The sequence below is a fragment of the Chrysemys picta genome, chromosome 9 (genome assembly GCF_011386835.1).
Source record: "Chrysemys picta bellii isolate R12L10 chromosome 9, ASM1138683v2, whole genome shotgun sequence".
Classification (NCBI taxonomy): domain Eukaryota; kingdom Metazoa; phylum Chordata; order Testudines; family Emydidae; genus Chrysemys; species Chrysemys picta.
Genome location: NC_088799.1, coordinates 80,796,245 through 80,819,835, shown reverse-complemented (window position 1 = coordinate 80,819,835; position 23,591 = coordinate 80,796,245). Strand labels below are relative to the sequence as shown.

Genomic DNA, 23,591 nt, shown 5'->3' with positions numbered 1-23,591 from the left:
GATCTGAGTGGTCAGACTCTATGTCATCTCTCATGAAGAAACTGGAACAATTGAATTTAGATATTGAAGAGGCTCTCAGTGCTGGCTCTTCTCCTTCCAGCACTCCTTCTACCAAAAAGCGCAAACAGCCATGCTCTGTTAAGGTGGAGACAGGCCTTCTTCACAAAGATCATCAGAGAAAGGGAATCTGTGGGAATAAGAGGGCAGGCTACCAAGATTTAGATGGTTTGCCAAGCTCAGTGTCAACTGGAACACGACCAAAAACTGAACATGGTTTGAGAAAAGGCAGAGGTGGCAGCCGCGGCAGGAAGTACCGGAGGATACCGGCTCCTGGTCGTCCGAGAGAGACGTTCGTGAGCTCACAGCCAACTGAAGCGTTCGGTGAGAAAAGGCGGAGGTGGCAGCCGCAGCAGGAGGTACCGGAGGATACCGGCTCCTGGTCGTCCGAGAGAGACGTTCGTGAGCTCACAGCCGACTGAAGCGTTCGGTGAGAAAAGGCGGAGGTGGCAGCCGCAGCAGGAGGTACCGGAGGATACCGGCTCCTGGTCGTCCGAGAGAGACGTTCGTGAGCTCACAGGTGAGCGACTGCATTTGATAAAATGGGCTCTGCTTTGTCTGCAGAGGAGGAGACGGTGCAGGATTTTTTATTACGCATCGCTGAAAAGTGGGGAGAGAAGCTTCCCTCTGACGCGTTGTCCCGTTCGTTGAAATGGGGGCAGAGACGTGGGTTTTTTGTTACTCCTGATACTGTCTTTAATAAGGCAGTCTGGGAAAGTCTAGGCTCTGACCTCTGGGAGTCGGTCTCTCACGGCAACAAGAAGGCTGTGTCATTGAGCCAAATATGGTGCAAATCTAAGAAACTAATAAAAACGCTTGCGGCAGAAGCCGAGGTCCAGTCGGCCATTAATGACCTCTTTCGGCCAAAAGAGGAGCCGCCTTATGTGTTGCCGGTGGGAGCCCGTAAGTTCTTTGGGGGTGAGGACACTATCATACCACTCATCCCCAGTGCACCCGAAGCTGATCCTAGTATCGTCCCATTACCGGACGACCCCGCGAATAAAATGGAGGTCTCAAGCCCAGAAGGGGATAAGTTACAAGAATTTCGGGCGAAAATGTACAAACAGGGCCTTCAGCTACAGGACATGCTAAATCAGTTGTCCCATTTGGCCGGTGAGAGCCATCCCCCGCAGTCCCACACATTGCAAGCCCTGAACCAGCCCGGCTTTCCTGTCACCAATAATGTTTGTACCCCAGAGTTCCGGGCGGAGTTCCCGGGGCAGGGTGAGCAGTTGCGGAATAGGTTGAAAAGAATGGCGGAGCTAGGCTTATCTAACTTTGAAAGGACATATAGGAAAAAAACACCGGATAAGATCCCTCCGGCCGTGGCTCAAGACACAAATTGCTAAAAAGCCCGACGCCGCCACGCAGAAGCCGGAGGACGACCCTGCAGCACCGGACCTGCACTTGTTGTTTGTCACAGCCTAAACACCTAATAACGCTGTACTTCTATTTGTTCGGACTCCTTATTATAGGAGCAGGGGTCTTTGTATGTCCAAACTCTGTACCTTTTGTTAACCCACGACAAAATGTTTGGGTCACCTGGGCGAACCAGACTGGCCAAGAAGCCCTTTTTGCTTGTCCATGGCCACCCCATCGGATCCCTTTAGAACATGTCTTATTAGCTATCCTTATTTATACCCCAATGGTTTTCGTGGGCATTTAGGTAATATTACGTTTCCTTATTTAAGGAAAAGGGGGGAGGTGTGGGGATGTATCATCCCTACACCAACCTAATGGAAAGTTCCATGAGGAGGTAAGGGTCACGATGGGACACTTGCAAGGTAATAAATCATGGCCTTATGTAAGGCCCCCCTGGTGGTCTAGGGATTATATAAGATGAGGTAAACAAATCATGGCCTTATGTAAGGCCCCCTGGTGGTCTAGGATTATATAAGATGATCATGGCCTTATGTAAGGCCCCCTGGTGGTCTAGGAATTATATAAGATGAGGTAAACAAGGTAATAAATCATGGCCTTATGTAAGGAACGGTTGAACCAATCGGTGTGGGGCTATACATGTGATAAACACATGATTCTCCTTGTCCAATCCGTAGATGTGTGATTATAGCCTAATTGTGTTATGTAATGTAGAGAAAAACTATAAAAGAAAGCTTGCAATAAACAGGATTCGGATTCAGCCTGCAACCACAGTGGTCGTGTGCTTTATCTGCTCCGCATGGAACCCCACAGGAGCCTATATAAGAAAAAGACCCAAAAATCGGGACTGTCCCTATAAAATCGGGACACCTGGTCACCCTATACCTGACAGTGTGTAGGGGTTCATTTCACTGTGGAATCCAGTCTTCCTTGTCTTGCCTTACAGTACTAAAAAATTACAGTCCAGTCATCCAAGAACTTTGGTATTCTTACCAAAGAAGGCATTCAGCAACTTCTGCACCTGGATATTGCTGCCAACCGTTCGGTACACTCCCTCAGTAGTGATCCCTGCGCAGAAGAACGAAGAAAAGAATTAATCTAGTGTCCTTTCATGGTTGTAGATGTTAAACAGCACCACCTAGTGTAGTAAACACATCACAGGCTGTCCCCAGGCCTACAATAGATTGACAGCACTTAGGTGAAGAGCTGAGTGGATAATGCAGACGAAATCATTTTTAAAAAATTGCCCATCAATACCTGATGTTAACCTGGACTTCGTTAGGCAAAATGAGTCACCAAATAATTTCGGCACACAGTTCTTGTTCAGTAGCTAATAACTGAACAATTGGTTGCAAATATTCAGTATTCAAAATCGGAGCTGTTCTGACTGGACACAAAAATCACACGGTATATTGCTGTTCTTTGACAAGATCAGTGCCACTGTGAGAATTAGATTTCAGGGATGATTACTCTCAATCACAAATCTGAAATTCTCTTTTAGAAAGTTCTGCAATATTTGCTTAAAATCTGCTATTACTGGAAACATTAAGAACATAAGAACAGCCATACTGAGTCAGGCCAATTGTCTATCTAGCCCAGTATCCTGTATTCCAAAAGTGGCTGGTGCCAGATGCTTCAGAGGGAATGAACAGAACAGGGCAACTTATTGAGTGATCCATCCTCTGTTGTCCGGTCCAAGCTTCTGGCAGCCAGAGGTTTAGGGATAACCAAAGCATAGGCTCGCATCCCTGACCATCTTGGCTAACAGCCACTGATGGACCTATCCTCCATGAATTTATCTAACTCTTTTTCTTTAACTCAGTTAGGCTTTTGGTGTTCACATCCCCTGGCAAGGAGCTCCACAAGTTGACTATGTGTTGTATAAAGTATTACTTCCTTATGTTTGTTTTTAACCTGCTGCCTATTAATTTCATTGGGTGACCTTTGGTTCTTGTGTATGTGAAGGTGTAAATAACACCTCCTTATTCACTTTCTCCACACCACTCATGATTTTATAGAGCTCTATCATATTCCTCCCATCTCTTTCCTAAATTGAACAATCCCATTCTTTTTAATCTCTCCTCATATGGAAGCTGTTCCTAATCATTTTTGTGGCCCTTCTCTGTGCTTTTGCCAATTCTAATATATCTTTTTTGAGATGAGGTGACCAGAACTGCACACAGTATTCAAGATGTGGGAATATCCCAGATTTATATAACAGCATTATAATATTATCTCCCATATCATCTAACCTTTTCCTAATAGTTCCTAACATTGTTAGCTTTTTTGACTGCTGCTGCACATTGAACAGATGTTTTCAGAGAACTACTCATGATGACTCCAAGATCTCTTTCTTGAGTGGTAACAGATAAATTAGACTCCATCATTTTGTATGTACAGTTGGGATTATGTTTTCCAATGTGCATTACTTTGCATTTATCAACACTGAATTTAATCTGCCATTTTGTTGCCCAGTCACCCAGTTTTGTGAAATCCCTTTGGAATTCATCTCAGTCAGCTTTGGACTTAACTATCTTGAGTAGTTTTGTATCATCTGCAAACTTTGCCACCTCACTGCTTACCTCTTTTTCCAGATAATTTACGAGTATGTTGAACAGCACCGGTTCCAGTTCAGATCTTAGGGGACCCTGCTATTTACCCCTCAACATTTTTTATCAGTAAACTAGTTTTCTAGAAAAGTCACAGAAAGTGACTACAGTCAAAGCAAGTTCTTTTAAAGTCTGGACTAATATTTGGAAGTGTGTTTATATTATTTGCACAGCTCTACTTACGCTTTTAAGGAAGTTGGTGGTTATTCAGCATGGTTGGAATTTTCAGAACAGCGTGGAAGATCTATCACACTACTCTCATTCATTTTAGAGGGAGTTGTGTGGTTAAAATCCTGCAGAAAGCTTTGAAAATCTCACCCCACATAGTATGTTTTTCACAAAACAAATCTGAATAATTCTTTAAGATATTCCCCAAACACAAAATTGCCTGAAATATTTTGTAACCTATTCACCTTTGGCCTACTAGCAAGCATGTGATGTTTCAGCCCCAAAGGAAAATTTCTGAGAAATTCACAAGTGAGTGAAAACAAAATGAAAGTGAGGACTCAACCTTAACTAGAGTTTGCTCCTGCAAATGTTGCAAAGGGGGGGTAAGGTTTCTACTGTTTTGTAGGCACATTCCTTATCCGGTGTCAGGAGTCTTTGATAAAAGGTTTAGAAAATATGACCTATAAGGAAAGGTTAAAAAAACTAGGCATGTTTAGTCTTGAGAAAAGAAGACTGAGGAGGAACTTGATAACAGTCTTTAAATATGTTAGGTGCGGTTACAAAAAGGACTGTGATCAATTGTTCTCCATATCTGCCGAAGGTAGGACAAGAAAAAATGGGCTTTATATGCAGCAAGGGAGATATAGATTGGATATTAGGAAAAACTTTCTAACTATAAATGTAGTTAAGCTGGAATAGGCTTCCAAAGTAGGTTGTGGAATCCCATTCACTGGAGGTTTGTAAGAACAGATTGGACAAACATCTGTCAGGGATGGTCTTGCCTCAGCACAGGGGGCTGGACTTGATGACTTTTCAAGGTCTCTTCCAGCCCTACATTTCTATGATTCTCTGATTTTTAGATCCCGTTGCTATATATTAGCGAAATCACAGAGCAATCAAATACCATTCAAGAAATTAAATATCAAAAAAGCAAATAGTTTCCAGATGCAGTACTGAGATCTTACCTTTGGTTTCTACTGCATTGATGCATTTCCTCACAAACTTGAAGCCAACCTCATTCAACTCCACTATTTCAAAAAAAGGAAATCAAAGTTAGGTGCCTGAATGTCAACATGTAATTACTGGTGGAAAACCCAAAGAGGTGTCAAGTTACTGCAGGCATTACACCTTGCAACAAGTTTGCTACATTTTTAGGGACATTTCAAATCCACACACGCACAAGTGCACAGGCACAATTTAGTATGCAAACACCCTGCTGTGTGGGTGCAAGTCAGGGTCTGTGCATGCATGTAGCCCATCTGATGCACCTACATTAAGTGATTTGCATGCATATGTTGTGAGGGGGCTTGTGCAAAAGCACACCCAGATTTTTAAGAATCTGGCCTGGAATTGTTCATTTCCACTTGTTCTCCTCCCCCCCCCTTGAAATTGCTTTAACAGTTGGCTTTTGAATTTTTTAATAAAACTGTAATTTAGAGAGTTCAACCACACATGAATTTCTGCCTGGCAAGAGCTGATCTGTGGCTTCCGGAGTATAGCAAAATCTGCAGTCCAACCTCTGCCAAATCAAAAGAACACAACCTTCCACATATTCTTTATCTACTTTGTTAGATTGCAGAAAATGACAGGATTCTACTTAGATACCATATAGGTTAAGGAGAAGGCAGGTTTTTCTCCCCACTGATTAACCAATAGGTTATCACAGTCTTCCTTGGAGGCTTCAAACAGCGGACAGGTGGAAAAGTAGTTTGCTTTGGGCTAATCCAAACCCCATTGAAGTGAACCAGACTCTTTCCATTTACTTCAGTGGGCACTGAATCAGGCCCCTTAGTTCCTTACAGGAACTAGTCCTGCAACTTTACTCAAATGGATGACCTTTACTCACGAATTCTTCCACTGACTTCAGAAGGATTACTTGTGTAATAAGGGTCACAGGATAAGGCTGCGTACGTGTTTATGTGAGTGATCAATGGCTTCTAACACTGAAACACCTTTCTGTCTGTTGCAAACAGATATTTTGAACTTCTCTCAAATGTTAGTGTTTAATGTGTTTTTATTAGGCAGAGGGATGGGGCTCTGCATATCACCCTTCAGATCAGAAGCAAAATTTGTCCTGAGGAATTCAAATCATGGCTAGAGCTAGTCAGGAAACCAAAATGTTTCTGGCAAGAAATACTAATAAAAATAAAATCTGCATTCAATTATTTTTAAAGCTGCAGGAGTTTTTGAACCAAATTTTAACTACAAATTTTGGTTTTGACTCAACACTTAGAAATTAAACAAAACATTTTGTTTCAACTTAAAATGGTTTTTCATTTTCAAAAGCAAACATTTGAAATCAAAATTAATACTCTTGTTTCAAATGTTCATGCAGGAAAACCAAACTGTTTCATGAGAAGTGACATTTTGATGTGAAGAAAATTGTTTTTTGACAAATTTGTGTTGTTCTCTGGGAAAAATTTCCACGCCCAAAATTTGAACCAGCTCTAATCCTGGCACAAATTCTCTAGGGAGAACTTGGGTGAATCAGTTAACTGCAGACATCCCACGCCTGCCAGCAGGTCAGTAATAAGGACCCTCCCTGCTCAGAGCATTCTTACTGGAAACTTCAGATAGACCAGCTTCCAGGTAGAGCCAAAACAAATGTTAGCAGAGATTCAGTGCTTAGATTGCAGTGAGCTGTGTAGTATCAATTGATAATATCTCTGATTCCAAATTATTAAAACATAGGGTTTATCTGACTGCATTTGTATTACAGACCTAGAAGGAACGTGCCTCAGCATTGCCCGATGATAACTGATCGGTTTGAAGGAGATTCTTCAATCCTAACTGCACACTAATTAAGATAAAGTAGTTTAAGAAAGTGCTTCCCAGCTCTGAGTAAGTGATTGGTCAAGTCAGCCACCACAGGCAGAATGCAGATTTTTCAGTACTCATTGAGGGTACCTGAGTAATAAATCCACATAGCTTTCCAGTCCAATGTACTGAGATATTGGAGGCAGTATGGTTGTAAGGACTTGACATTACTAAGTGAATATGAAATGAAGGGGGAAAAGGTAAGAGGGATAACATTTTAGCAAGATAGAGACAGCTGTCGTGAGCTGTGGGCATGTGCAGATTCAACTTATTAAACATATGCAGTGTCAGAGACAGCACTCACAACCTAGCTCTGATAAGGAGAGATGGGAGAACCTAATGGGGTGTGGCGTTTCAAGAAACCCATAAAACTTTTTATTCTTTTGTTTTACATTTATAACACTTTTTCATGTTTCATGAAACTCTTTTCTCCAGTTAACTGAAACCATATTTTAAGTGGAAATTTAATGTTAATGCCATGTAGTTTTCACTAAATGGATGCCTGTGCTTTGCAAACAAATATTCTTGTTTGAAAGCTGTTCTTGTCTAACTTCAATCGCAACTAAGGGGATAAAATTAGAGAAGTCGCACAGCAGCCCAGAACTCATGTTTTGGTGACAACCCAACTAGAACTTGAACCTCAAAGATTCAGAGCTCCGTTCTAAATTTGGAACCTGCATTTTTCTAGATAGGTTGAAATTTACTGCAAATTCTTCCTCCACTTAGGGAGCTAAGGGCCTTATCTTGCAAGGTGCTGATCACCCTCAACTCTCACTGAGACCTGAGGGTACTCATCACCCCTCCCCCCGGAGCAGACCCGAGAGATCTTTGGTCCACTTGTTCACTGAGTCGAGGGAACCAAGGAACACGTGAGCAGGTGTGAGATACAGTCCATCCAGCATACAGCAGTGATGTCCACAGTTGCAAACTAATATATCATACAACATCAGTACAAATCAGATCTTTAATATTTCAGCAGAATAGAACCATGAATTACTCACTTTCTTCCTGTTTTGTGATGGGACTGTGGTAGATCTAAAGAAGAGGAGAGGGAAACAAAAGCAAAAGCAAGCACGAGTTGAGAATAACTGTCCAAGGTGAATACAGCCAGGGAAAGCAAGTCACAGACATACAGTTTTGTTTAATACTTTTGCTCTCAAAAACAAAGTACTAAACAATATACCACCCTATATTCAAGAAAGGTGTTGTAGGTGTCCATTAGTTTCACTGGGGCACCTGTTTCTCTTGGACACACCCTCCCACACTAAACACAAAGATCCTTTGTTTGTCTCTTAGTAAAAATTAGGTCTGCAAGCTATGCAGCTCGGCAAAATTATATTTACCCAGAATATCAATAAATTGCTTTCTTTACCATTATACTAATAACATGATTTATATACTTTAATAACAATATCATGCACTTCTGTAGCACCTTCCCTCACATAAGACCAAAACCCCTTTACGTACAATAACAAATTACACTGCAGTGGTTGAATACTGGACATTGCTTGAATTCTGAACAGCTGTCCAATATGACCATGGTCATACTCCTTATTATTCAATATTTGCATATATTCACACAAACTACTTTCTCTTTGTCCACAAGAAAGGTAAAGGAATCGCTATGCTTCACATGGACACCCTGTGACAAGGTGTACAGGGTCCTTTGGGGCCTCACAGTCCTACCACACACACCCCAGAAAAGGAGCAGTAAAGGTGGGTCCTCCAGGCCTGCCTAAAAAGGCTGCAGGGAAGCAGCCAATTAGAGCTCAACAGGCTCAGATAAAAGGAGCTGCAGGGCCTGAGCAGATCAGTTCCTGACAGGGACCAGAGAAGCAAGGAAGGTGCTCTTTGCTGGAGTTCAAGGAAGACCCAGAAGATGGGTTCTGTTGACATTGATATTCCATGAGGAAGAACCTCAGCCCTGAGGTAAGGCTACATGGGAAGTGGCCCAGGAAAAAGCAGCAGCAACTATTACAGGAAGCAGCACGTGGCTGCTATTTATAGGGTCCCTGGGTCGGGATTTGAAGTAATGGGTTGGCCTAGGTCCCCCTACTGGCCACTGGCAGGGTTGCCTAAGCCCCAAGGAGGGGATAAGACTTGTTTAGAGGACCAAGTGAAGGGCAGGACTTAAAGAGTCTCCAGGGAGAAAGCCCTGGGGACACTGCTCTATACCAAAGCAGACAGGGACTTAAAGCTAGCCCACAAGGGGCTGAGGACTGAGCCCAGAGACAGGGCTAAAGAGACTGTCAAAGGCACAGGGACAGGTCCTCTTGGACCTTTTGCCCTGGAAGGGGTTTGTTTGTTCACAGGTTGACAGCATGTGCCAGTGGATGAGCCACTGAAGACCCGCCTGACAAGGGCAACAGCCGACGGGGGGCACCGCGAAAAGAGAGAGAGTGCAGATTCACACCCATCTGACAGGGGGCGCTCACAAGAGGTGAGTGCACACAGTCACACACCCATATTCACACAGGAAACACAAGCTTTTGCTGCTCACTACTTGTTTCACATTACTTATTATTTGTTATTCTCCTGTTTCAGAAAATTTCAGTCAGCCAGTCATGTAGCACACTGGTTCTCAACCAGGGTTACGCATACCCTGGGGTATGTAGAGCTCTTTCAGGGGGTACGTCAACTCATCTAGATATTTGCCTAGTTTTACAACAGGCTACACAAAAAGCACCAGCGAAGTCAGTACTAAAATTTCATACAGACAATAACTTGTTCATACTGCTCTATACACTGAAATGTAAGTACAATATTTATATTTCAATTGATTTATTTTATAATTATATATTAAAAATGAGAAAGTGAGCAATTTTTCAGTAATAGTGTGCTGTAGCACTTTCATGTTTTTATGTCAGATTGTGTGAGCAAGTAGTTTTTAAGTGAGGTGAAATTTGGGCTGCGCAAGACAAATCGGATTCCTGAAAGGGGTACAGTAGTCTGGAAAGGATGAGAACCACTGATGTAGTAGAACCAATATCATGTGACATAGGCGATCAACCACACAGCACAAATAGTTGATGAGACTAGTTTGCAAATAAACAATTGTGTAGATTAAAACTTGTTCATATGAATTATTTTGGGAATAACAACTAAATTCACAAAAATCGGGATTGGTTCATGAGTGATCTATGATCCAGAAAAATGTATAAATTCAGAGGATAATTAACGAACAATTAATTATTCAACCACCTCTAGAATTAGGCCTCACAACCTTGCTGGGAGGCAGGTGGGGTGGTATCATCCAGGGCCGGCTCCAGGGTTTCCTGCCAAGCGGCGGGGGAAAAAAAAAGAAAAAAAAAAAAGCCACGATCGCGATCGGCGGCAGCTCTACCATCACCGCTTCATTCTTCAGCGGCAATTCGGCGGCAGGTCCTTCCCTCCGAGAGGGACCGAGGGACCCGTCGCCGAATTGCCGCCGAAGAGCCCGACGTGCCGCCCCTTCCCCTGCTTGCTGAGCTGATGCCTGGAGCCGGCCCTGGTATCATCCCATAGTTTAGAGATGAAAAACAGAAGCACAGAGGAGTAAAGTGACTTGCCCAAATAGTTAATGGCAGAGTCAGGAAGAACCACTTTCTTTCAACTTCCAGTCGGGTGCTTTAACAATAAGACTAGTCATTTGTTCAGAAGGATGGAAAGAGGCAATGGGCATTTAGAACAGTGCAGGTCTGGGATTCTGGATTATTTTTTAACAAAGCCCTTGATATAACCAGAGATGCTCCTGAATTTGCCAGGACAAAAAGTTCTAATTATTACTGCTAGCTTGTCATTCCTTTGGTTATGTATTTCCAGCCTATGCAATTCAATGTGTGGGATCCAGACAAATGTCATTACAGGCATTTCACATCAAACGCCCACATGCATCACTTCTTTACAGCAGTGAGCAGGTTCTGTAAGGAGCACCTAGCAGCCTATCTGATATGCTCCAATCCCCGCACACTCAGCCCCATCAAGACAGCTCTGAGTTACTTTGTCCAACACAAGGTCTCTGAGCACAGAGTAAGGTGCCAGTCTTTTTACAGAGATATTGGATAACTCCAGGCTGCTTAGGGAAAAGGAGCAGTCAATGGGCATGGGGAAACGGCAAGAAATGTATTTTGCTATATTGCACATAGCATTCTCTGTTTACAGGAAATTCTGTCTAACAGAAACGTTTATACTGGGCTTGGATTAAAGTAAGGAAACCAATGAAGAAACACAGAAAGTAAGTATCGGAAAATCTCTGGTGTGTGTGTCTCACTCTCTCTCTCTCTCTCTCTCTCTCTCATACACACACACACACACACACACACACATGGGTTGCCACAACTTCAGACAAGAGACTTACAAGCAGGAATATTATGCAGGCAAAACCAAAATTGCTTCAGACAGATCTGAGAGCTATTTGTTTGAGCAACAGAAACACTGGAAGATTCAGTTCTACTTCTCTATGCCTGCAAGTCACATTTTTATGGGGTCCAACTGATGCCAATCTAAACAGCAGAACTGAAACATCAAATATCAAAGGATACAAGTGGACAGGGCAATACGGTAACAGTCCCTGGAATGACCCTGTGAAATCTATTTGTACATACCTACTTGCTAAATTGATACCTCTGTTATGGACCACACAATAATAGTGATGTTGATCATTACATACCCAGTCTCATGAGAACACCCTAAAAGATGAGCTCTCCAAAAGCAACTATCAATACACTCTTCATCTGTGTGAAATTACACCACTAAAAAGCACATCTATAAATGAGACAATAATTCTTTGAATACTCACTGGTTCCTTTCCATCCATGGCCTCCATCCATAGCCGTCTATTAGCTTCTGAAAGTGCTTGCAATGTGATAGTCCCGGCCCTGTCCAGAGAATTAAAGCAAAGGATTTTTTTTTAAAAGACACAAAGGAATTTCATCCAAGATTTACAGTTTTTTATGTTTCTGGAGACCACTTAAATACTCAGCAAGAGTGAGTGCACGTGGCACTTTAAGGAAGTCAGTACACACACATCATTCCAATTATCTATCTATAGTATTTCTAAAGCATATGTCTATCATAAAAAATGGAAGTTACACACGTGCTGATCACACTGGCAAAGCAGGTCCCTAAATCATCTAATTCACACTGTGTCTTTGTACATTTATCTGCAGTGACTTAATCATGCAACCTAAGGTGTCCAGACACTCTCTCTCTCCCATCTGGTTTTCATAGCTACTAGCCTAGCACATTTTCTGATGTCTTTTCTGATGTTAACACTGTAAAGTCATGTGGTTTCTGAAAAATCATTTCAGTCTGAGTCAGGCTAACTGTTCCTCTCCCCTTCTCCAAGCACTTCAGAGAGATCCCTCTTGGCTTCAGGTGAGAAACTCCTATGTCCTTATTCACCACTCATTAGCACCATAATGCAGAAAAAGACACAAGGAAAATGGGCAGGGGAGAGATACCGGGGGCCTCTGGCACTGTTAGTATGACTGAACATGCTATAGATATAGAGGTCCCTGTGCAGCGTTCATCCAAGTGAAAAATCCAGTGAGCCAAATGGTAAAAGACTCTGGTGCATGACACAGTGGGTCAAATTCTGCCCGGCTACACCCTAGTAGCCCACTGGAGTCAGTGTAACGGAGGGTAGATTTTGGTCCATGTGTTCGTATCTAATTGCCATCTTATTTGTAAAATTCTTAGGCAGGAGACAAATGATTCTAACATGATGAGATGTTACCTGTTTCCTAATAGATCAGCTTCTTAAGAAAAATCCGAGTGTGCAACTTTATTTCATGTCATACTATACTGTCAAATGCAGCACTGCACTGTACAGTCTATCCATTAACATACAGGGCTGGCTCAGTGTCCTGTGCTGGGGGAGACCTCCCCAACACATCTCTCATCACTGTGGTAAGGAACTGGCCAGAGGTTCAAGAAGTGTGGCCGCTACAAACTGCTGAGGATATGACACAGTCTCTAAGCATGTCTCTACGTTAACCCTTGGTGCTGTCATTAAATCAAACTATGTATTATTATTAGTGGGCTAAACTCCTTCAGTCTTCCTCCACCTTTATGCAGGTTAGACGCCCTGCCATACCGAGTAAGGACTGAAAGGCTTGGCACGTTGCTATACCCACTGCATAGTTTTACACCCCGCATTCTTCCAATATGCACAAATTACGGAAACACCGGGCTTGCCAAAACCTCCGAAACTCACAATCCCTAAAATTTACTTGAGTCAGTCTCACCCTACTCATGTCACTTCTTTTCAAAGGTCAAGATAATTTGCAACCTACTGCTCCAAATGCCTAAATTAATAACACTAAGCATTAGTGCAGGCACAAGAGAATTGATTCAGGAAAGGGAGAAATCCGTCTGAATTTTGGAATTAAGTGGGAATGTCAAAGGCTGAAAGAATGACAAATGTTTGCCTTTTGTTTTATATTTTGGGGCAGGGTGTCCTCCTCTGGTAAAATAGGATCTGATAAAGTAATCTGCAGTTTAGCGCTTTTTCCTTTGTTGTGGCTTAAGCAGAGACCAAGGCTTCCACAGCACGTGTGACATCCCAGAATTCATTCGTCTATGGGCTGATTCTGCTCCCCTGGTAATTAATTAGCATCCCCAGAGAGTTCAGTGGGAACAGGATCAGACTCCCAGTGAGTAAAGTGAAAAATAACCCATGGAGAGAATTTCCAGCTGTACGACTGGCAATATATATGTCGGGGGGAAAGGTATATGGGAAAATATGAGGGTCTCATGCTGGTTGAAGACAATGAGAGTTCAGGGCCCTCAAGTTCTCACAGAAGGTGCTCATCCTTTCACAGTATTAGAAGGCCCCATAAAAAGCCCACTAAATTTAACAGAAAGATGTCCATTGATTTCAATGGGCTTCAGATCAGGCATGACGATTGTAGCAGGGAAGAACAGCACTGCCCCCTGGTGCATAATCTTCCTGCCCATACAAAACAGATTTTAGGCTATTCAGAACAAACACACCCTCACCGAACGCCAAGAAAGTGGCATATTATTTTCAACACGGCAATAACAGAGGAAGTAGCAATCCCTCTGGCTCACCTTTCATTCGTCTCAATATCAAAACAAAACCTCTTGTCTATAGAATCAGTCTTTCTCCTTACGCAGTACTTCAGTGTCAAGTCTGAGGTGCCCTAGAAAGAGAGAGACATTTAAAGCCAAAATTTTAAAAATGCATATAATAGGGATGAGACTTCTCGGGTTCCTTGGATGGAAGGCAATGCCACACGGTCTGTTGAGACATCGGGAGTAACTGTGTAATCCCAATGTCAGCCTTGCTAATCAGATGGCACTTGTAGCATGATAGCAGATGGTTCCTCTCAACATTCCACAAAGCAGATAGATAGCAAGATAGAGATCAACAGCTTCCTAAAACAGGCTTCCTTCATACAATATCAATTAATTATGGGGTTCATGGGATTACAGTGTGAATTGGTGCTAAAAATCCTAGCAACTATTCTTTCAGTATGCCTTATGGCAGAAAGGTTGCTTAAAATAGACACTCTTAGGGTACGTCTTCACTACCTTCCGGATCGCTCTGCCGTCGACTCCGGAATTCCACCGCGGCGAGAAGCGGAAGCGGAGTCGACGGGGGAGCGGCGGCCGTCGATCCCACGCCATGAGGACGGGAGGTAAGTCGAACTAAGATACGTCGACTTCAGCTACGCTATTCTCATAGCTGAAGTTGCGTATCTTAGGTCGATCCCCCCGCCACTGTAGACCAGGCCTTAGAGGAGGACTGCTGTAGCCATGATGGTCCCAGGATAGTAGAGAGACAAGGTGGATGAAGTAATATCTTTTATTGGACCAACTTCTGTTGGTGAGAGAGACAAACACAGGGCTCTACTTAATCACCTGATTGGGGTTCATGGGTGCTACCTTCACATAAAGTATCAAATTACTAACAGCAGCAATAATGGCCCAGATAGCTTTTTGAAACACCTTTGAAAACAATTTAAGTGGATAAAACTTCATGGGCAAATTTCACACTCATTTACAGTAATTGTGTTGTAGGGGGCAGGCCTTGACCCTAGGTTTTAATTACCAGCTGGCAAAAGTAAATTGCAGCCCGTTTATAGCCCCATTCCGGGGTCTTTATGACTTTACAGAAACCATGAAGTCAAGCTTCAGTAAATTTTGGAAACCCATGAGAAGCTAGCCACTGGTGCACAAACCTGGAATGAATTCTCCATCAACAGTTGGCATCTGTATTAGACAGTCTGGATAAACAGTGAAAAGAACCAAAGGGATCAGCACTATTGATAACCTTCCACAGCCTTTTCCTTCTCCCTGGTTATCACTATGTGTCTACTGTAAGCCTTTTAAGAGCGCTCACTATATGGTTCCCTTTGAAGCTGTATTGGTCTGTTATGCCAGGGGTTACCAAGGGATACCTGAGAACACATGTTACTGACACAATGGGCTGTACAAATTTGAAAGGGATATTAATCTGTATTATTGCAAGCCCCTACATGCTTTAACATTATTTTGCCACATATCTTTACATAGGGTATGTCAACAGTTCCATCTAGTCAATGTGTTTGGATGACTTCACTCTCCTAGGGGTTTCCAGAAAAAGATTTTATTTTACTACTGCAACAGGCAATCAGTTGCCAAAGAGCAGGAATTATGAAGTCTCAAATTGGAGAATTTCATGCTATGATTTGAAGTCTCCATGGGCTGCAACCCCATGCAAAGATGAGGATAGATGGGAGCTGTATTGCGGAAGAATTCCATAGATTTTGTTGGACCCATTGGCTGCATTTTGGCCAGCCATTGTCTATCAAGCCTGGTATCCTACACCCTCTATTTCACAGTGAGCAACAGTAGAAGACTGACAGACAGCAGCTGAAGCACCTACTGAAAAATCTGTGAGAAGGATGAAAAAAGATCCCAAAATTGTTGTTTTATAGTGTGGTGTAAAGATGCTAAACCCCAACCCCTGACTGCTCCCACCCACTGTACATCTTCAATTTACTTAGCAACTAATTCCTGAAGAGAGGAATCCATAATCATGAACCAAAGGGTCCTTTAACAGGAGCAGACAGAGAGGGGGCATTATGGAGCCATTCAAATAACCTTGCTAATTCAAGTACTGTCAACAATCATCAGAGGCATCAGTGCAAGTCAGGTTGTCTTTTCAAAAGAAAATGTCACGTGTTCACAACTGGTTTGCCAGAGAAAACATGCAAGCCTGCCTGTGCTGCAAAGCCCGAGGAACTCTAGGTATGACGCACGCACTGCCCAAATTCATAGGTGAGGAACAAAGTGGCTTAATCTATGACTGATCAACATGTAAATTACATGCAGAAGGGAATAGCTAATAGTATGTGTAGGAAGGCGAGCAATGAATGAGAAAGGCTTGAGACTGGAGCATCAGATCCCTTCTTGATGGGCAGATGTAGTGGCTTTATTAAGTGAACCACCACTGGAATTCATTGGCATTGATGCTGGTGATCTCAGCAGAGGAGCCATGTCCAATCCAGGCCATGGAAAGTGAACTACTTTTCCCTGGCAGGGGTGCTTCCTGCAGATCAGCAGTATTCAAGGAATTGTGTGTGTGTGGCTGGGGGAATGTCTGTGGTATATCTGTTCTGTGGCTACAAAGAGGCCTTCCATCTCCAGAGGTGTCAATCCAGCACTTAAATTAACTAGCAATACTTTTTAAGAACTGGAATTGTGTACATCACTTCTTCATACAACAGGGATGGAATGTACCTGTTCTATAGATATTTATACTTGTACTTCCTCATAGAAGAAACAAGTCAGAATAGAAGGAAATGAGGCAGAACCTGCTGACTGTCAATGGTTGCAGAGATATCTCTTATAGGGAATCCACTCACTTGCTTAGCTCCAGACTTCTGCTCCACTGGAGTCATTCTTAGCATCTTTGACTCCTTCTCATACTGGCAATAATATTTCACCCAAGATATGCCCAGTGCCCCTATAAAAACACAAAGATAGTCAAGAGTCAATAGAGAGCATGCATGAGTTTGATTGCCAACTCTTTGGGGTAGGAATTATGTTTTCCTGTGTGTTTATACAGCACCTGGCACAACAGGGCTCTGATCCTGATTGGGGCTCACAGGCATTACCTCAATATAAATAATGAACAGTAATAATAATGGTCAAGTGCATCGTTATATCCTGCAGCCTGATATAGTGATGCACTTGGTCATTATTATTACTGTTTATTATTTATATTGAGGTAATGCCTGTGAGCCCCAATCAGGATCAGAGCCCTGTTGTGCCGGGTGCTGTATAGACACACAGGAAAACATGGAGCTCTATTTGCCGCATTGCCAGTGACAGAAGCAGCAGTAACTAGGGAGGAAAGTAAGCACTGGGTAAAAGTTAGCACCAGCCTCCTCAGAAGGAAAAGCTGATGAAAGGGCATTTGTGTGACTCTGACGTGGCAAACCAAACAGGACTGGGAAATCTAGGCCAAGAAGTACACAGGCAACATCCTGGGGGATGAGGGGTGGGCTTGGAGGGGCAGGGGGGGAGTTAATATGTTTGTTTGTTTTTAAATGGACATTACTATTTTTTCCTTACTGACAACTTTTTGTTGACAGAATAAACACAATAGCACATTAAAATATCATCTTACATCTCCATTTATGTTACACCACAATTTATTTTCCACTCTTCTTCCATTGTCTTAATTGAAGCACTCTGTTCCTGATGTGCCTCAACTCCCCCCCCCCCCCCGCCAAAAGAACAAAAGAACCAATTGAACTATTTCAAATATCTTGTTTTTTCTTTAACCAATTCATAAGAAACAAATTTAAAGGCAATAAATATAGTTCATTATTATGCAGGAATGTACAAAGTTTCCTTGTGGTCTAAAATGACTGTGTATGCGTATGTGTGGTTTTTTTAAACACAAGACTAGTTGATAGTCTTCTATGAGCAGCCAATATTTGCCCTGTTTACATAAATATATCAAACGAGCCATTTACCGAATTGGCAGCCCCAACCCAATATCCTGCATAGTGGCTACCTTGTAGGAATCTGACCTGAGATTGCAAAGTTGTCAATGTTTGTGCTTATATAACTAACCCACTGCCACATGCACATACAAAGAGTGATTATCAGCAGGGGATTGAACCCCAGCCTTCAACACTGGCCCCTGTCAACTACTAGCGGTCAGTAAGTAATAGGTTTTTATCCTAGCAACTAGAGACCAGCTCATATGCAATAGGTGGGAGTATTACAACTCATGCAACAAGTGGAGTCACTGTATGACCTGTCCAGAAGAAAGGTACGCGAGATGGAAGAGGCCAGAAAAATGTGACACTTGCATTATAAATATTGGTGCATTACTTACATACTTGGAGGTTGTGAATATGAACATCTATAAGAACAAAGGAATGGAATGTGCTTTGGCCAACATGCTATATATAACAGCTCTTCTGTCTCTCAGAGTACAAGAACTACTATGTTTCAGACACATGAAGTGCCATGTTTCCACAGGAGCAGTGGCTAAATAAAATAACAGCTTATCTGTCTCAGTTATGTCTGGAATTGAATTGTCATTCTCTTTCTCACAATCCCAAAGGCAGAAGATACACCTAGGCCTTTTCATCTGCCCCGGATATCTGCTCTTGCAACCCTTTTAATATATCAGATTGTTTATTTGTACAAGTCCAAATACTAACACTCACTCAAACCCTCGACACTGCCAAAAGTGGGGTGAAAGAATATCTGGAGGAAATGGGAGGAGTTCAACACCCACAGTGTCTCTACCAAATTAACATCAGGAGCTTGATACGGGCTTTCTCTGCAAAATATAATTTACAGCCTCAACTGAACTATTAGTGGACGTAGTATAATCTTGATAGAAAAGGAAAGAATAGAATAGATTTGGACTCCAGCACTTCAGACTCAAGCTTTAGACTCCAGCCACTGGATGAAGCAGCAAGTTAGAGACAGGGAGTGGTAGTGCAGCCATTCTGTAGCTCACACTGAGATAGATGGGCACTGAAACCTTTCTTATTAAGCAAGAGAATATTGATCAGGATACCAAGTTTATTCTGGTAAAGAATGGCTAAATCTCAGTCCTCCGAGCCACAGTCTCGTAAAATGGATTATTAAATCTCACCCAGACAGTCACCAGAGAAAAGGCAATTAGCATCTTGAAAACATGTCTCAGACCAAAAATGGCATCTGTAACCGGGTCTGCCACACCCACACCAAGACTACACTGCATTTACAGCTAGCTCGGGATCATGATCGGATATGTAAGGCAGTAGGTACAAGGTGGATGGGAGATATGAACCCACTTGCTTCGGGCTCAGTGACTAGCATACCCAACAGCTAAGGCACACCCATACAAACATCCCCATGGCTATAACAGCTATGCAAATAGACTCTTGGCTGCAAGCTGAATGAAGCTTAGAGTTGGATGCATAACCAGGCAAGCAGTACAACCTACAGCTGGACCCTACACTTGTTTAATGTATACAGATGTGCACACAGGCCATTACATTTCTCCTGAGTGTACAGATAACCCTCTATGGTTGGCTTCCCGGGTAGCTTGCAGGTCAGAGGAGCTTCTTTCATCCTTTTCTTCAGGTCTTCCAACTCCTCTCGCGTGCTGGAAAAGTGATTCCTCGTCTGTTGAGAGAACAAAAGAATGATGCTTGAACATGGGCAAACAAATCTGGTAGCTGGCCCCCAAGTTTCCAATGGGCACTCAAAAATGCATTGTCAGCATGCACAAAATGCCACACACCCACTTTTGTGGGAATGATCAGTGGCACATTGAAAAGACGGCATCAAAAAACCCCAAGCCCTGAAGCTAGCAGAAAAGTTGGCCCATAATGGTGAGTGGCCAGGGTTGATCATCATATGCATGGAGCTGGCGACATGGTGGCTGAGGAACATAATGTGTCACGATCGAGGGTAGCTTTTTGTTCTTTAATATGAAGAGCTGACAACAGAACATTTTAATGCCAGAAAGATGAGGCACCTGAACTCCTGCTTTGAGTTATCCTTACAGAGTGAATGTTGGCCATGTAAGGGTACAAATCTTTTTACAGTGTCATTAACCATTGCCACAGCTTACAAGGGCTGTGGTGGATTCTTGTCACATGAAATCTTTAAAATCAGGATTGGATACCTTTCTAAAAGATATACCCTACCGCAACCACAAGTCAATGGGTTCGATACAGAAATTACTGAGTGAAATTCTATGGGCTGCGTTATGCAGATGGTCAGAGTACATGATCACAGGAGTCCCTTCTGGCCTTAAATCTATGAAATATGCTGTAGTAGCACCTGTAGGCTGTTCTTGCTAGGAAGAAAGGAATTTATGGACAGAAGGCATTTTTATGAAGGAAAGAGCATTTTGTGCCCCTCCCAGAAAGCAAACAAGGGTTGTCCATCCTGCATGGGAAAGGTTTTTATGCCAGAGGCATTTAGATGCATGGCAGGACAGAGAGCTTGCATATGAGAGTGTGTGTGCAGCTGGACAGGAACTTACATTCTGTAGGCTGAGCTGAAGCTGCTGTTTATAAGGGAGGAAGTCCTGCGTGAGTTCGACTGTCAGGTTGTTGTATGTAAAGAGGCTGTGAAGAAAGGCCAACACCTGTGCAGGAAGGAAAGGTGATGGATTAGCCTTTGTGTTAAAGACAATAGTATTAAATCAGGCAAAAGGTGGTGAGAGAACAGTTTTAATTAAATCAAACCTGTTGTGATCTTTACAGTCAAACAGAATTATTAACAGCCATAAAATAAAATATACATTCAGGTAAGAGGAACCCAATGCAGATTGGATTTGTACCCAGTGCTCTGACAGTGAAAGTATTAGTAATTGCTCAGGTAGTGATTTTTTTTAAAAGTATAATCTATACATATGCCTCATAGTATCACCTGATCATACTATGCTCATATTAGCTCAGACACAGGCCATATCCACATGTCCTACCCAGTTATGCTGTAAGCAGGATCGCAGAAAGAGGGGCATTGGTGGTGTTACACATTTTCATTCTCCCACAATCCTGGGGGCAGATGGGGACATAGTTCACTGGCCACAACAGCCCCCAGAGCCATGAGAAGTCTGTGCCACCACAAATGACAGCTATGATCCTATGGATGTGTATTGCCTATCTCAGTAAAACACTACCAGTAATGAAAGACTGCACTGGAAGAACAATGAATACACCCTCGGTTCTATGGAGAGTCCCTCCTAATGTACACTTACCCAGAGGAGGTCCTGCTCCAGGGTTATTCATTCAACCAGCACAGTGAACTGTGAACTACAGGCTCCCTGTTAAAGTGACGAGCCTGCACCAGACATGTCTGTACCACAGCAGGCAGCTGGGCCAGCAGGCATCTCTCCCTTTAGTGTCACTCTTCAAGGGCTACTACTTCTCACCACATGCAAGGTGAATGGGGCAATCCTTAGCAAAATCTGTGGCAATCTCCGGAGTCTGGCTCGTTAGGCACATTTCACTTTTAGGGCTAAAAGAAGACCTCACTGTTCTTTATCTTCATGAAGCAGCAGCAGAGGTAGCGAAACTACTGATTGCTAACTCTGTACGTTTGGCTTTGCCTCATTATAGGGACCTACGTGGAATCGTTAATAGGACAGGATCCAATTTGACTATGTCCCACCCCTCCTTGCTCACATGGGCAAGTCAATAAATGTGAGTGTCTGATGATAAAAAGGAGGCACTTACTGGCTCCACAATACTGAACTTCTTGCTCTCCTGCACTTCCTGGATCTGGTACACATACTCCAGGGACGACTCAAAGAAATTGTGTCTTTCTTTATTAACCTGTAAGTCAGCCTGTGTGAGAGGGGGATGGAAAAAAATCACATAAAAGAATAATAATTCTTTAGTGGTGTCTGTATATTTGCCTGCAAGTGATAGCTATTACTTCTCAAGCCATGAAATAATCCAACCCAGGTTTTGAATGCTTTATGGGGACCATATCTGACTGGAACATAGGTCACATTTCCCATTAGAATTTCTCCTAGCTGCATCCCATACGCTCATATGAATTCAGAGCTTAGTGCCACTCTGCAAGGAATAAGGCTTTTTTTTTTAAAGTGCATTAGTTTTTGTGAAAGGTGCCAGACTGCAGTTCCACATCTAACCATAGAACCAATACAGCACAGGCACAGACAATGCAAGTGTAAGAGTGTCCCTGCTCACACACCCATGGATAGGGCCGGCTCTAACTTTTTTGCCGCCCCAGGCAAAAAAGAAGAGCGCCGCCCCTCCGAAACCCCCCCCCCCGCGAGTGCTGTCGAAATCCCCGCCCCCCCAGCACCACGCCACCTGAAGCCCCGCCCCCCAGCGCCGTGCCACCTGAAGCCCCGCTCCCTCCAAGCGCCGCGCCGCCCGAAGCCCCTGCCTCCCCTCCGAGCGCCGCACCACGCCAGCCCCTGCCCCCCCAAGACCCCCCTCCGAGCGCCGCACCGCCGAATCCAAAAAAAAAAAAATGAGCGCCGCCCTGTCCTAGGTCTCTTCGGCTTGAGCTAAAGGACCAAGTGAGTTAGCTGAGGCAGCAGCAGACTCAAATCTAGCTACTAGAGGGCCAGAGAGACATCTAGCCACTAGAGCAGGGGCGGGCAAACTTTTTGGCCTGAGGGCCCCATTAGGTTTCGGAAATTGTATAGAGGGACGGTTAGGGGAGGCTCCCACCCCGGGACTCCTGCCCCATCCACCCCCCCGCTCCCTTTCCCCTGACCGCCCCTGGAACCCCCGCCCCTGACTGCCCCCATCACCCCATCCAACCCGGGCTCTGTAGCTGCGCTGCCCCAGGAGCTTGCAGCCCCGCTGCCCAGAGCGTTGCGCCAGTGGCGGGGCGAGCTGAGGCTGCGGGGGAGGGGGAACAGCAGGGGAGGGGCTGCAGGCGAGTCTCCCAGGGTGGAGGGTCCTGCGGGCCGGATGTGGCCCTCGGTCCGTAGTTTGCCCACCTCTGCACTAGAGGGCCAGAGAGACATCTGTGTAAGCATGGATTACACCAGCTTTCCTAGATTGCCTTGTCAATGTGCTTCAAACTTGATCTGAAATGACTACCCCCTGGAATGAGAGAGAAGTTGAGTTTCGATGGACCATTCCCATCAAAAGGAACGTTACGCAGATTTAATCTTTATTGAAAGAGACGTGTATTGGACAGGAGTCCAATGGACCTGCTATTACTTCTTCTAGACTCCAAGAAACAGAAACTTTTAAGGAAAATTTCACACTTGCCTCCTGTAACTGGGACTCTTTCTTCTTAGACGATAAATGCAAATGGCGGTCCAGCATGGAATAAAACTTCTCGCCGTCCTTCTCAAACTTTTTCTTCCTTTCCTAGAGATTGAAGAGTTGACACAGAACTGGATGGTGAGAATTAGTTTGGCCTCTTTAGGTAGGAACAATGCAACAGTGTCAAAATTCATTGTACAATATAATACTATCATGAAAAAAAATGATGGGCCCATCAAAGTCGGGGGCCACCTTATATTTTCCATGTCTATTTCTTCTTTCTCCAGCCAGTTCCATACACTGCTCTCAAATACACACAGTAACAGCTCTGGCAATACTTCAC

At 43.5% G+C, this 23,591-nt stretch overlaps 1 protein-coding gene across 4 annotated transcripts in view; it reads right to left on the bottom strand.

The window, feature by feature from the left end:
- Positions 1-23,591, bottom strand: part of OPHN1 (oligophrenin 1) — a 135,365-nt gene that overhangs the window by 33,810 nt on the left and 77,964 nt on the right. For all 4 annotated transcript variants that reach the window (XM_008172858.4, XM_042853287.2, XM_065556562.1 and 1 more), the window contains 10 exons: positions 23,252-23,353; positions 21,728-21,838; positions 20,530-20,634; positions 19,532-19,661; positions 16,886-16,986; positions 14,085-14,176; positions 11,809-11,887; positions 8,033-8,066; positions 5,180-5,242; positions 2,431-2,505 (listed from right to left, as the gene is read on the bottom strand). In XM_008172858.4, coding sequence (XP_008171080.1) covers positions 2,431-2,505; positions 5,180-5,242; positions 8,033-8,066; positions 11,809-11,887; positions 14,085-14,176; positions 16,886-16,986; positions 19,532-19,661; positions 20,530-20,634; positions 21,728-21,838; positions 23,252-23,353 — 892 coding nt within the window. The remainder of the gene's footprint in view (positions 1-2,430; positions 2,506-5,179; positions 5,243-8,032; positions 8,067-11,808; positions 11,888-14,084; positions 14,177-16,885; positions 16,987-19,531; positions 19,662-20,529; positions 20,635-21,727; positions 21,839-23,251; positions 23,354-23,591) is intronic.